The 15121-nt window shown below is 46.4% G+C and overlaps 1 protein-coding gene across 2 annotated transcripts in view; it reads left to right on the top strand.

The window, feature by feature from the left end:
- Nucleotides 1–15121, top strand: part of LOC135385643 (homeobox protein engrailed-1-B-like) — a 59536-nt gene that overhangs the window by 32606 nt on the left and 11809 nt on the right. The window contains exon 2 of one of the 2 annotated variants that reach the window (XM_064615090.1): nucleotides 1430–1489. The exons of the other annotated variant lie outside the window; for it this stretch is intronic. Coding sequence (XP_064471160.1) covers nucleotides 1430–1489 — 60 coding nt within the window. The remainder of the gene's footprint in view (nucleotides 1–1429; nucleotides 1490–15121) is intronic. 2 annotated transcript variants of the gene reach the window in all.

Raw genomic sequence — 15121 nt, forward strand, 5'->3', positions numbered from 1 at the left:
CAATCTGCACCGTCCAACGCCGCACAGCGCGCCAGCGCAGCCCACGTTTTCCCGAATGGCGTCGGTAAATCACTCTACACTATAGTGCCGTAAATTCCGAACATTAATAGCCAAAAACATCGCAGCCCGCATAATAATTAACGATAACCCCCTTGCGAAGCCTATTCATAGGATATTAGCTCTTTCGCGGCGCATATTAACAAAACCACGTTGCTGTATATACGAGTTGGTGGGCGCCATGCACGGAGCGGGCCTCATCCAAACCGCCGTGCGGTACAAGACGAGCGTCGCTATCCATTAGACTCTGGAAAGGGTGGGAGTGCGTTCGCCACGGGAGCGATAACGGTCATTAAGTTCAGGGCGTGGAGCGGCGCAATTAAAAGTTTCTTGTCTCAAAAGGGAGCGCTGCAATATAGAAATGTGCTCTGCGTTACCGCCCTAACGACGTATAGTATCTCTGATAACTTATTTTGTCATGCCTATACATATAGGGTTCGTGATGAGTCACGTCTTCAGGCAGCATTGGAACGACGTAGGAAACGTTCTGTTTTTCGGAGGTTTCAATGTCTCTGGGATGTGCAATACTTCGGAATCTTTGGCGGCCTCCGTGATGCACGGTTCATTAATACGAGCAACGCGGTCACTTATTTACCCTCGCACCAGAAGTTCTCCGTAAGTTGGGCCTCTGCCTCTGAGGACTTTTTAGGTTAAAGGCTACTGAATGATAATTGATGTCGCGATTAGCAGTGGATCAGTACGCGCTTTCTTTGCCGTCCCTATTCAGAAATGTAGCTTTATTACTGGTCTTACTGTAATAGAATTAACGTAAATATATACAGTTGGGGTAACACCACCGTCGTAACGAACTGCAGGTAGTTTGTAGTTTGTGTAACGTGCTACAAAAATCATTTCTGCCCGCCGAGAGGATGGAAAACATGTATCTTGCGCTGTAGGAAAATTGGCCTTATTGGCACGACATGACGAATTCGAGCGCAAATAATGGTACTGTGCTGTATTCGCGCTGTACTGTATCATGCGTGCACGAAAACGAAACTTTTGACTGGAACTTTGGAAGTTATCCGTCCCCTGTCTTGCTCCATTCACTGTGTCATGGTGCATTACCTATAGAGACGCGTGCAGAAGAGTGCATTACCTATATTTATATTACGAGCATCGGGAAAATAAATGCCTCAGAAGGAACAGATAAGGTAACTTACTCTAATTTTGTACTCGCACCTATTTTCTTATTTTTTGCCGGCACGCGATGACGAAGCAACGCGATGGTAGAAGAGAAAGTAAGATTCTAAACCCTGTCTATTTCAAACACACGGTGGAGGGAGTACCGCGGAGAAAACCATAATATCGAGAAATTCGCGTGAAACAGTGAAGTGTATCGCCTCGAATCTTACAGTCTTGTTTCGGTTTGCAGTGCGCAGTCCGCGGAGGCAGAGCAGTTCCTCGGATGTAGGAGCCTCCACTTCAAAAAATGGTGCCTATCAAACCTTATATTATACAAATCTCTGAGTGTGCATGGCTAACGCTGTATAACTAAAACGGCTTCCTGGGGAATATGAGAAAGTGGCCTCGCGCTTGAAGTAAATGAATCGAAATGCTGATGATTGATTATTTAAAAGAAAACCAGGGAGAATCGAAATGCGTTTAATTTATGCACGTAGGCGTTAATATTATGAATCGCTGCTATGCGAAACAAGGGCTGTGCTATGAGCCTATATACAAGAACGGCGGTCAGTGCTTGTGCCATTAATTTCCGCAGATGCGTATTTCTGTACCGAAATGACGGTACCCGAATTGACAAGAGATCAAAATAAAAGCATCGGAGATAGTTTCCTCTCCAACTTCCATAGATAATTCGTACTACAATTTCTAGACAAGGGGATCTGCCATCCGAGTACGTATTCTTTGAAGTTTATCACTTCGCATAACAGCAAAACGTTTTTCCGCGAACTTTTCTCTCCAAATAGTCCGCTGAGAGAGACAAAAGGAGCGACTGGTGCAGAATTAAACCGGAGCAAAACTTGCTCGTTTATCATTGCCATAAACGCAACCTTAATTACCCGAGACTGCATCCTCTGCCTCCCGGTTTCTCTTTTGTCGAGCACGCTACGTGGCGCTCGCGTGCTCTTAACGGGAAAGAAAAGCGACGCCCTGTGTGTGTTCGTGTATTCAATTCCTTCTACTACGTGCGTCGTCCGTCTGCGTGTGGTTGCGGTGAGATTTGCAAAAAGGCTGTTTACGGGGATGGCTCAATGAACTCGCAGTTGATATCCAAGTCAATGCTCGTACGCTCGCACGCGCTTATCGGCCATCAAGTTTTCGGTCCCTTGTCTTTCATGCCGCTTAGAAAACGAAAAGAAAGACCAGCGTTCGGAAGAAAGTAGAACGATTAATTATTCAACATCATCCTTTGTACGCTGTAGAGGGAAGGTATACAATGGTGAATAGCATTGTTCGGTGAACGGCTCTTTCTTTTAGCCTTGCTTGGAAATTCTGTGCCTTTGAAGAGATTCAGCTTGGAGCTTGTTGTCTTGTACACAACGGACCTTCGTTGAAGTTATTCCAAATGAGACGAAAGTGTTGCATACAACACAGAGCTTGGTATGTCTGCTGGATTGATGTATGTGAACTATAATTTAAGTTCCGATCACTAAAAATGTGTGAGAAAGCAAGCTCATATTTGCTGGGTACTAGCAGAACTGGAGCTTTTACCTTATAGCCAGAACTGGGTATTTCATGATTAACCGACTCTGTTGAAATTGAATTACTTCAAATGTCTGTGTAGGGGTATGTAGTTCCTCAAAAAGATGCTACCTGGAAGGCGTTTTGAATTTAAGGCGCAAACACAAAACGTGAGTTGGAAAGTCCGGGCTTGGGTTTTGAAGACAAATGTCGGCTAGCTCCCTATGTACACTCTCAAAGCAGACGGTGGTGGTGGTGATTGAACTGCTTGCCGTAGTAGACCACGGTCAGGTGGGCAACGTTACGACTATCGCAGGGGGGATCGTGCGTCCTGGGTCCACTTCACAGGGAACTGTGAATATGCCGACATTTGTCTTAGTGCGTCTGAGGAAAACCCAGGGAAAACATCCAGACCGCACAGTCGGCTCCCAGATTCGACCTCGGGTCACCTCCCGGGTTCGAATCAAACGAGGACTTCACCGCATAGCACGCTCCTAGACAACCATAATCTCGAATGACATCATTTTACTCGTGCTTTGTTGAAAACGAAAGACTTATGCCCTTCTGTGATACATATGCAGGTTAATTGTCACAAAATGGCGTACAGCTCCCGCTTTTCAACAACATCAGGCGAGAGTGATGTCATTCGGGATGATGATTGGCTATAGGAGTGTTTTATGCGGTGAAGATCTGTTTTAAAGTGAAGTCGGCCCAAGATGCAAGAACCCCCGTTCCCGGTCAGCATGCCGCCATATCGGCAATGATACTGCTCGCCTGTACTGGTGCCACCAACGAGCCCAACCAACCTACCAGTCCTCGTCGCCCATTTTGGGCCCTTCGCCCTTATCGCCCAAGTACTGGTCCTACGTGACTCTCAGAATCATCATCTTGAAATGTCCTCACGTCAACCGAGACATTGACGACATAAAACCATACCGATAACCTCCCACCTTCTTCCTTGTAATACGCTAGGGGCCAGCACATTTTCGATTGCCATATACTCGGAACTCATCAACGGAAGCCAGTATCCCTCAACCGTAAATTACCCTCGATCACGCTATACTCCTGAGCGACTGGACGGAAGGCATCCCTGGAAGGAACGCCAATAAAAGCCTGGTAATCCGCATTAAAAATTCCGCAGCTACACGACACTCCAACGTAGACTTCCAACGTAGGCTTGAAGAAGAAACAAAAAGGTATATAACGCCCGTCATTGAGGTGCGCTACAGCAGTCCGACCGATGGACTCAGTCGGGGAACCTCAATGTGTGTGGTCCGGAGGGCAGAGCCGTCCTAGCGGAAAGGGCAATGCAAAAACAAAGCTCTTTCCCGCAGCAGATAGCTTCATCGAAAGAGCCTTCGCCCAAGACGTACTTCCGACGCAACGACGGAAAGGATTTCGTAACTGGTTTGCTCCTGCTGCTGGCGCACAGCATACATAATTGCCGCGCGCTCACAAATCTTTCTCGCTTTTGGAATGCGTTCGTCCGGAGAACAATTCGATGAGGATGTCCGGCGTTAATTATCTGAGGGGCAGGTGGAGGAGGCGCTTGTCTAGCTCTGTTTAGGGGTTCTCTTGTCGTTGTCCCGTGTTTCGTGTTGTTGAAGGTGTCCGGTGAAGAGCAGTGGCCATAAATAAGAGTATCCTCGTTTCTATTCGTTTCCGTTGCGTACAGAAATGGGTCAGTGGCCATGTTTGGTTCGGTAATGATGTTGCGATGGCTGCTGTCATGTGGTACGAACGTCAACGTGGAATTCGTATACACCTCGTCTCGATGCCCCTAATGGACAGAAAAGTCCCTACTGAAATCGTAACCGGCTCTACGGCCCACCGAAGATTTGGCTTGTGCTCATAGACTTGTGCGAGAAGATCGTAGACCATTCTCGTTTATTGATTTTCATTGTTTATCGTGCAAACCAACGTAGGCGTCTTTGGCGATACTGGAAAAGTGCGATGAGACCCTACACGATTAACAACTGGGGAAAGTGAAAGAATGGATAGGCGAGACCCTTACACCTCGCTTCCACCCTGCTTGAAGTACCTTTACCAGTTACGGAACACAGTCCAAATTTTGATTGTTTTTGTCGGAAGAAAACAAAAAAACCCTTTGCCGGGGCGTCTGCTGCAGCATGCTTGTTGTTTTCTTTTTGTTGTTGCTGAACTAAGATGTTGTGAAGGACAAAGCGCAGTAACTAGCACGACCTGTCATACCAGGCCTATAACCGTGCGCAAAAGTGTGCTCTCTATGGTCTGGGATAGTTGGCGCTGCATTATGTACGGGTTCGCGCTAGCAGTCTACCAGTCTTTCATATATGCTATTTGCGTAAACTCGTACATAACACAGCGAGGGACGCGCTCAAAAAATCAAAATAGTGCTAGCACATTGGGATAGCTGACAACTCTGAGATAGAGATCACCGTCTGCACATTCTATCACAAAGCACAAACCGAGATTAACGAACGTAAAGGCCCTTATGAGCGGCTCAGACACAGATTAATCTGCGTGCTGCCCCCACGCGTTCCAACACCTTATAGGAATTGGGCTTACCGGTAATAGCACTTTCAAAACTGCGGCTGGATTACCCGAACGATACGAAATGCAGTTACGAGTGTATAGTCGTCTGCTGTAAAGCATGACGTAACGTCCTTTCTAAAGAGCTGGAATAGGATCAAATAGAACCCACATGCCATTTATGTAAATAGCTCGCAATTTATATGCTGTACGTGTTGGATGCTCCGTGGCTGGTGCAATGCAGAAGTGACACACTTAAAACAGAGCTTCACCGCTTAACACCGTGAAAGTCAATTATTCGTGCAGAATGATACCGACATCACTACGCTTTAATTGAGTGCTCGGGTTATCGCGAGGGATTTTTTGAGAGAGCTGGGTGTTCACGCTTTTTCCGTGACATTACCATAAGCATGACGAGGTCTCCCAAAAAGTGTGTGTCCTCTGTTTTCAGTGAATCAGGAAAAAGAACTACGTCATAGGAAAGATACTTGGTTAGCAGAGTGTTACGCGGTGACGCTCTGTTTTTAGAGTGTAATTGACAGAGTGAGTTTGCTGGTTCATTTCCGCCTCACTATGGAGAAAGCTTCCACGAGACGCGTGCTTCATAAACATGGAGCAACGCGTTTCTTGAACACGTACTGCAAAGCAAAACCTGAAAGCTCCACGTGTAATATCTTTCTACTGTTGGTGGGAACACGGTTAGCTAAGATCGCCTGTCACTACTTCGCCGTCCCACATTACCTCTGTTGCGCTGGAAAGTGTGTATTGTATTTGAAGCCGGACCATGTGCTGCACGTGTTTGTTGCACGTGTGCTAACTACGGAGTGCTCATCTCAAATCTCCAGGTGTTGCAATACTATTTCTTTCGAGTAATAAACACGTGCACCACATGGTCCACCTTCAAATACAATATAGGCGGGGGGACAACAATTTCAAGCGCAACCGAGGCAATATGGGACGGCGAAGTACTGACAGGCGATTTTAGCTAACCGTGTCCCCAACAGTACATACCACCCTTTGAGTATAGTATATTCTATCTTCCTCGTCGCCATATTTTTCTTTTTTCTTTTGGTCCGGGATAGCTATAGATTGGGTGGGATGTGAGGGATAACGTCGGGTAAGGCAAGTCAGTTTCGATATTTATCCCCCCGCCCCCCGGGTAAAGCAGTGATCTGCATGAATACACTCTAAACACAGAACTCCACCACACACACTGAAGTCCAACCATCATTCCGAATGATATTGTCCTCTCCCTTAATTTGTTGAAAATGGCAGACGTACTCATTTTAGTGACACTCGTACAGTTATGTTAAGTATCACGCAAATGTGTACGCCCTGTGCTCTCCACAATTCTGGAATGGTAAAGGTATCATTCTGTGCAATAGTTGGTCTTCACCGTGCTATGTGGTGAAGTTCTATTTTTGGAGTGTAGTTGACCTTCGGTGGGGGCACGATGCTCGGGGGAGACAGAAATATAGGGACGAGGGAAAGGGGAAGGGTTTTGGTCCGGTTATGGAGCAGGAACCTTTCTGAAACCCTTAACTTTGAGGAACAGAATGAGCAATGAACAATTGTCACAACGAGCTTCCGACGAGAATATCCTTCAAACCGCTACAGACATTCCTTATGAGTTTTGACAGAAGGTCCCGACAGCCAGAGATACTCATCTCACACACAAGACACTGACAAAAGCCACCGAGACAACATCCTCATACTCAGTTTGTTAATGCTACTCTCACTTTAAACCACACGGAGCACCTCTGCGCACAAGCCCCGCTTTTTGTCTCTCCGCATTACCCACACTCCACTGACCCGCGCAGCCTTTTCAACCGAAAAAGAGAAACAGTCTTTCAACGACCCCGGTGCGCAAACAATTGCGCCTAACTGCCGTACATAAACCTATTACGGAGGAACACTAACTTAATCCCATTCCTACGAGTACTCGGAGCATTTTTCAATTATTTGAAGAAAGCGTCCGACATTGCACGAACGCAGCGAGCGGAGGAAATCGCGTTCCTTCTTCTCCCGTGGGGGGGACGGCGAGCAAATGATGGCGAAACTCGCTTTCTCCCCCCCTTTTTTTTTCTTTTTTCGCCTCTCTATGTTTTCTATATTGCTCAGCCAGTGGGTGATTTTTAATGCCTTTAAAGTGCGTTCTAGCTAAGCCCCCGGGCGTATTAAAAAGAAAGAAACCTGGCGACAGGGAAATTTCAACGGGTTTTCGAACGTTATCGGCACAGGGACACGCACCACACACTGCACATGCCTCTCATGCTTTGCCAGTCACGGGCGGAATATTAATGCTCCGATATGCGTCCGCATAACAAATATACGGGGAGGGCGCGTTTTTTGGAGAGTGCACGTGTGGCCATTGTATATAGGGGCAATATTTCGCCTTTTTCCGCAGTCGTGGACACTCGGTATATGCGGTATGCGCGAGAAAAATGTTTGTCGGAGCGTAATAAACTCAGGGACGCTGGTTTGTTCGGGATGCATATGAGAGTGGGTGGGAAAATGAGTGACGCCGGGAAGTGAATGGAAGAACGTGGATGCATACATATGGCGATATACTGTATGCGAGATTTATTTCTTTTTCTTTCTCTCTCTCTCTCTCTCGGAGTATGCATGTGTGTTTGAAGAGCGATTATACGTACATGGCAGGAGCGAGTTATTGGACGCTGTTGAATGGTTTGCGATATGGCCTTTCATGTTCGCTCGCGCAGGCGCCGTTACGTTTTAGATTGAACTAGAAGCCCCACGTCGCGGGAAGCCGTCGACATATTTCGAACTGATCGAGTCCTTGCAGAAATACGCATTTTACGCGGCGACCACGCGATGCTTTGTGGTGTAGGTAAGTGAAGGAAGAACTTTGATCGCCACACAATTATACATACAGTCAAACGAAAATGAAAACACAGTACCTACAGAGTGACTGTGACTTTTATATTCTCATTTCACTCCTTTCTGCTCGGCTGTTCATGAAACCTTAACTCTGCTTTTCTCTCGTCCGTGCTATAGACCGGCTTTACTTTGCAGTGAATATTCCCGATACAAATCAGAGGTTGTGAGAAATACTCTATACAGTCAAACTCCTTTATAGCGAACACCTTTTTAACGAAAATACCACTACAGCAATTTTTTTGCGGTCCTGCTGGAGCCCTATAGGTGCTATAATGGACATCCTTTTTAACGAAAATACCTTTACTGCGATTTTTTTAAATTTTTTTTTGCTGTCCCGTGAGTTTCGTTGTAAGGATTTTGACTGTACATATAAGGCCGGCTTCACACTAACGTCCGTGTTTTTCACGGTGCCAAAACGGACCCATTAGGACCTACGGGCCTCGATTGCCCTTGCACGGTGGTGTGAAACCGGCCTAAGATTGCGTAAAGACACGGAGGTACCCGTGATAAGATACCGGAGATAAGAACTGTAGCTCTTCTTTTACACATTCCTTGTCGTATATACTCTGCTCCTACATTCATGATTCTAACTTACTCCGTGATGCCCTTTCCTAAACCAGCGATTTCGAAAATTTATTTAGACTTGCAGCGCATTGCGTGGAATTACTCCATTAAGTAGCAGCATGCGTTAGTGTTTTAAAAAGTAGTAATAAAAAACGCAACATCATTTTCTATCTCAATTTTTCCGGGACGGGTACTCCGCTGCTTTCCAACTGAAGGAAAATTACGGTGCTTCGTTGTTGCTATTAAACATGTGTAAAAGTACCCCAAGTTTTATTTAGAATATACACGGTTTTAAAAAGTACAAAAGTAGCAAAAGTACACACTGCTTCGAACTCGTTCACACGATGATGATGTACAGAACTGGACAATAGGTTACGGAACACGCTAGTGCACATTCCTTCCTGAGAGTGAAACGCTAGCAGCGAATGGGACCGTAAGGGGGGGATATGTTTTATAGAGTGAAAGAAAAAAGGAAAGAAGAAAAAGGAAATGTCAGCCAGGCTATTGCCAGCTTACTATTCCGAAAAAGAAACTGAAAAAGAACGAAAAGAAAGGGAAAAATGAAAGCAGGCACGCAGTGCAGTGCAGTACAGGCACGAAATAAAGTCCCAAGAATGTCCAGTCAGAGGGCAGACGCAAGGCACGAGTCTTTCAAGAAGCGGAACAGGGCTGTTGTGACGACCCACTGAGTATAGGCTGAGGGACGGGACCAAGGAGGGTGGCCATGGACAATGTGTTGTAGCCCAGCTGTATTAGACGGCGATGGAGGGCTTGCCGTTGGGGAATGTGCTGCTGGCAGTGCAGAAGACAATGAGGAATGTCGGCCACCTCGCCACAGCTGGAACACAAGGGGGAGCTGGATTGGCTCATTTCGTAAAGAAGCAATGGGGTGCGGGCAACGTTGAGACGGAGGCGGTGCAGCAGTGACGCCTCCTGACGACTGCAGCGACACGCAATGAAAAAGGTAACCGAGGGGTCGATGGAGTGCACGTGACTGTTGTAGGCGGCGGCCTGAGATCTAAATGCTTGGGCACGGGACCGTACGGACTTATAGACATGTGCCCAGCAGGTAACCCAGTCACCTGTTTGCAAACCCGTACGGCACCATAGGCTGCTAGCGTCTCACTCTGAGGAAGGAATGCGCCAGAGCGTGTTCCGGAAACTTTTTTCCGGCACTGTAGCTGCGAAGCAAGTGTATAACGTTTGGCAACCGAATAGTACGTGTATATAACTGACTACGTTGACTACGTCGTATTTACCTGAAATTGCAGTTTATGAGTGGAGTACACAATAGCATTCCAACTCGGACCTTAGGACTGTTGCACTATACGTATAGCGAGCTGTCCTCATTGTTACATCAAACTGTTGTTCGGAGTCACTAAATAGTGACTGTTATAGGTACATCCTGAGCACGTGAATAGGCATAAGGCGGGACTCTTGATAAGTAAAACTATAACGACGGGACGTCAGTGAAATGTGGTAAAGGAACTTCGTCCTCCCGCAATAAGTAATTTTTACTCCTTTAAACTCCCGTTAAGTTACATTTAGGTTACGCTCATGGGCGCAGACGCTTCCAAAAAGAGGGGTAAAGGTGATCCCAGTGACATTTTACACTAGATTTTACAGTGCGAAAAACGTTGGATACGCTCTTTTTTTCTTGGGGCTTAGCCAGCTTCCGCATTGACTGCGCCACAAAAGAAGAAGAAGAGAAAGATCAACAGCAGCAAGAATAAAAACAGCAAATATATGCTCGTGGCTCCCTACATGCTAACATTGTTTTTGCTCTACCTCAAAGAGTATATATGTTGCCTCTTTTTCGATCTTCCTGGTCTGCTATTTTTTTTTTTTTTTAGTTTGGCAATATCATTCGGGCACTTCACTCTAAACATAACTAAAACAAACAAACAAATAAACAAAAAAAGACATATATGAAGAGCCGTTTTCAAAGCCGTCTCAACAACACACATTCTTCATGTTCCCGCGTGCCACAGTGCGCTATAGGTAACTTCCTTATGCAGAGCCCTTTACAGGAGCCTACATAAAGGGCTCTGTCCAGTTGTGACAGATCGTGCCCTCTATAGAGAGTAAACCCCCTGTACTCTTGCTCCTATATCAGACGATTGCGTACTCGAATTATGCGCGCCCAGCGAAGACGAAAGGACGAGGGCATAACCCTTCGTCGTTCCGTGCATCTTATTTCTCCGAGGAAACCAGCGAAACCTGATGGGCGAGGGGGTCCAGATGATGTCTGTCTCACTGTTTCCTCATTTCAATTCTCCGCTTGTAAGCCACTTTCAACACTCGCCGGAAACCATCGTGATTATCGTGCTCGTGTGTGGTCCGGATTATGCGTGCATGACTCGCCGTCTTTTCTACCTGCGGAGCAGCAGCGGCACAGTATGTCTTCGGACTGAGCGCGGAGAAATCTCGAGAAAAATGTCCTCTGTCTGAGCCACTTACGTCATCCGTCGACGATCGCGTCTTCTTTTTCGGTGGAAAGGCAAACCGGGCCCTCGCAGTGATATCTCGTTTACCTGTGGAAGACCACGCCTGGCGTCCTGCCTCGTCCTGAAGAGGTCCTGCCTGGTCAACAAACGTTTAAACTGCTCGTGAATTTTAAAATGGGCAGCGCTTTCTGAAGTAAGAACACACCAAAACGCGTAGCACCACAGGGAGCAATCTAAACCGGTCAGAGAACAACTCCGAAGAATACAAACTGAAAATTCACAGTGGCGACGTACCAGGCTACACTAGGCAATGGACTAAAAGATGGCTAGTATTTTAGGATCCCACGCAGGGCACTCCTATAGCCTCAAACACTAACTAATTGCGTTATTAAAAGCTAATAAAGTTATCTGTTAGTATATAAACCAAAGCCCAATTACAAGCAATTTGTGGCTTTACGTTGCGATATTACCGTGAACGAGGCGGGCGGTTCGTAGATTACTATACACTGTACAAAAAAAAAAAAAAAAAAGAACAGAAAAGTCTGTAATTTTACACACAAGTGACTGCTAACTCTGTTGCCGGCATATGTGCCGCAAAGTAGTTATTAAAAAAAAAAAGTTTGGAGTGCACACTGCACAGCTCCCATAAGCGAAAAGAATGACACTTGCATTAAAGGGATATTAAACTGCGAAAAGCCCCTCCGGAACTGTGCAGTGTGCACTCTATACGGATTTTGCGCAGCATAGGTTGCGGCACATATGCCGGCAGCAGAGTTAGCAGTCACTTGTGTAGTAAAATTACGGCTATTTTTCTTTGTATTCACCCGAGGGCTCTGACGCGCGCGCTGAAATCTGTGTCCGTCACTTGGCACTCGCACCAGGCGCTTTCCCGTCGTGCGATCGGCCAACACGCATCTTCAGCCGTACTCACATCCATCGTCACTAAGATTTAAGGAAGAAGAAAGGAGCGCACATGGGGGGGGGGGATATGTTTATTGAACAAGAAGAAAAAAAGGAAAGTGTCGTGTTCGGCTGATATCGACAGATAAACGATCGCCCCTGGCAACTGTGGGATATTGCGCAGCACAGTGCAACACGCGCTCAACGCGTCAGGCGCGCACAGACTCCCGTAATGGAAACTGTGCTCCTATGTACTCTGATGTAATGTCAATTAAACAGTTGGAAAATACAACAAATGGCGACGAGGATGGGATGTCTCACACCGATGGGATCTCTCACATCGATGGAATCATCGACTGATCGCATGTGTCTTATGACGTAGAATCATCCATCTGCCAACTGTGAGTACAGGAATTTGCTACTAAAATGAGTGCACCCCTTGTCGGAAGACGTGATGCCTTCGATGAAAACGTCGAGAGCTGGACCTCGTACGTTGGACGTGTAGAGGAGTATTTTGTCCTCAACAACCTTCAAGAAGACAAGAAAGTGGCAGCGCTCATAATCAGCATGGGAACAAAAACATCTAACACTCTCCGCAAACTGACATGCCCAAAGAAGCCTTCTGAGTTAAAGTTCAACGAGATCAAAAAGTACCTCACGGACTATTTCTCTCCGACGCCGTTGGAAACGTCAAAGCGGCATCGTTTCTACAATCGTGTTCAAGGACAGTCCGAATCAGGAAGTGAGTTTTTGGCTAAGTTACGTAAACTCTCCGAACATTGCAATTTGGCACATTCCTTGGTGAAGCCCTTAGAGACAAATTTGTCTGTGGCCTGCGAAACACCTCTGTTCAACAGCGCATGCTCACCATGAAGGATTTGACCTTGACAAAGGCGCTTCAAGAAGCGGTGTATCCACGAGAATCTCGCAAAGTTCCTTATTGCACATCGCACTTGCCCCCACACAACGACTGGATAAACTCCATCTAAACTCTTCCTGGGACGCGAAATTCGCACCCGCCTGTCACTTATCAGGACAAGTGTTCAAGACAGTATACGAGCCAAGCAAGATAAATTATTCGAGCGGAACTACGAAAGAGAACGTTACTTTGAACCGGGACAACATGTTTCTGTCCGTCACTACAGAGGAACTGATAAGTGGACCACTGGTCTTGTCCTCAGACGCCACGGACCATTGTCCTATGAAGTAAAGGTTGGTGACAAAATCTGGCGCAGGCACATCGACCAGCTGAAACCGGGTGCCTGCGAACGCCAAGACGCTCGAGAAGAAAACCGCAGGCCAACTTCAGATGACTCTGTTGCTCCAGAGCCCATGGTAGCGGATCGACCACACCAACCAGAAGTAGAAGTTACTCTTAACTTAACCTAACTTAAGTTAGCGACTTGCACACGGCTCCTGAGAATGTGCACGCTCCGAATCAGCAGTCCCTGATCAATGGGAATGCACAAGTTGCAAAGACCCCCAACGAAAAAGAAGACCTCCGGAAAGGCTGATTGTGGGACTGGACTAAAGAATTTGGCAGGGAGGAGATGTCGTGTTCGGCTGATATCGGCAGATAAACGATCGCCCCTGGCAACTGTGGGATATTGCGCAACACAGTGCAACACGCGTTCAATGCGTCAGTCGCGCACAGACTCCCGTAATGGAAACTATGCTCCTATGTACTCTGACGTAATGTCAATTAAACAGTTGGAAAATACAACAGAAAGGAGGTAAGGTCAGACAGGCCGAGGACGAAGCCGCACACGGGGTAGAGGGGAATATGATTATTAAAGATAAAGAGAGGGGCACACGGGGGCTTGAGCGTCTGCCCTGTGGACGAGCTACGCTTGCGTTCCTTGTGTGAACTATGAGCAACGTGCATGTTAAAGGTATCGCAAACCATCAGATAGGCAATGTACAGTGGCTGGCGTGGTCATGTTATGTGACAGGGCACGCTTAATATCTGCAATGTGCTAGAAATATTTCGGTAAAAAGGGCTCGGAGCTCCGGCAAAAATTAGGGCTATCTCCAATGTGAATTATTCGTCAAGCAAGAGTGAACTGCGTTCCCGAGAAGGACTTGCTGCTTCTGGAGGGGGGGGGGGGGGCGAGATATGTTTATTATAAAAAAAAAGAAGGGAAGAATTAGCCTGCGCTACGGAGGCTTGCTATTCCCAGCAAAGAAAGGAAACACAAAAGAAGAAAACAAACAAACAAAAAGGAAAACAACCACGAAATTGAAATTGAATTGAAATTCATTCTCTTGATGGCTACATATAGCCGGAGCGTAGCCTATGTTTCTTTTTTCTTCTCCTTTTTCTTTTATTTTGGGCCCTACTGTCATATGCGCGTGCAATGTATATAGGTTTGACGCCATGCTCGATGAGCAATGCAGAGTTTGTGCCAACTTAGTCACAGTGTTGCCCGTAGTTTTCAATTTTATTTATTTATTTATTTTTTTGAAACACGATGCGTGCCACTGTGACGAAGACTGTGACAAGGCTCAGGCTATCGAATTGATAACTTTCCTGAGATTGTACATTTATACTGCTGTATATGGCACGTTATAGAACATTGTCTCGTTGGTAGCAAGTACAAGGTCATACTAAAGTCTGGGAGACGGAGAGATCTCACCCGTCTGATGTCCTGCCGGAGATTTTCTTTTTCAGATTTGCTTTCCATACATGTTGTGGTCTGGCCACCGTTCTCCTTGAAGTCGCTCCAGGACTCATACCTTGCTGTCCTTTCTCCTTATATGTGGCTGTATGTACACCGCTCATTTGTATAGGCCTGACTTTTTCGGGTTAAATTCTTTTACTGGATTTGGGGATTAGTTCCCACGAGACGTCACCCGGAGCCGTTTCACCGCAAGTTTACTAGACAAATTAAAAATATTTAGGGTTCCTTGTCACATGTAAAACTTGTTGGGTTGGGTTTGCAAGCAACGAGCTGTTCAGCGGTTTATTATGTCCATTTATTACGGTTTTATGGTTTACAGTTCGGTTTGTTTTGTTCATTCTGTCCAGCAAGAGGCCCGCCCTAAAAGGTGCACATATCTGTGAAACATGTATTCCTCACGCATTACAAGCAGGTACAAAC

The sequence above is a fragment of the Ornithodoros turicata genome, chromosome 2 (genome assembly GCF_037126465.1).
Source record: "Ornithodoros turicata isolate Travis chromosome 2, ASM3712646v1, whole genome shotgun sequence".
Taxonomy (NCBI): Eukaryota; Metazoa; Arthropoda; class Arachnida; order Ixodida; family Argasidae; genus Ornithodoros; species Ornithodoros turicata.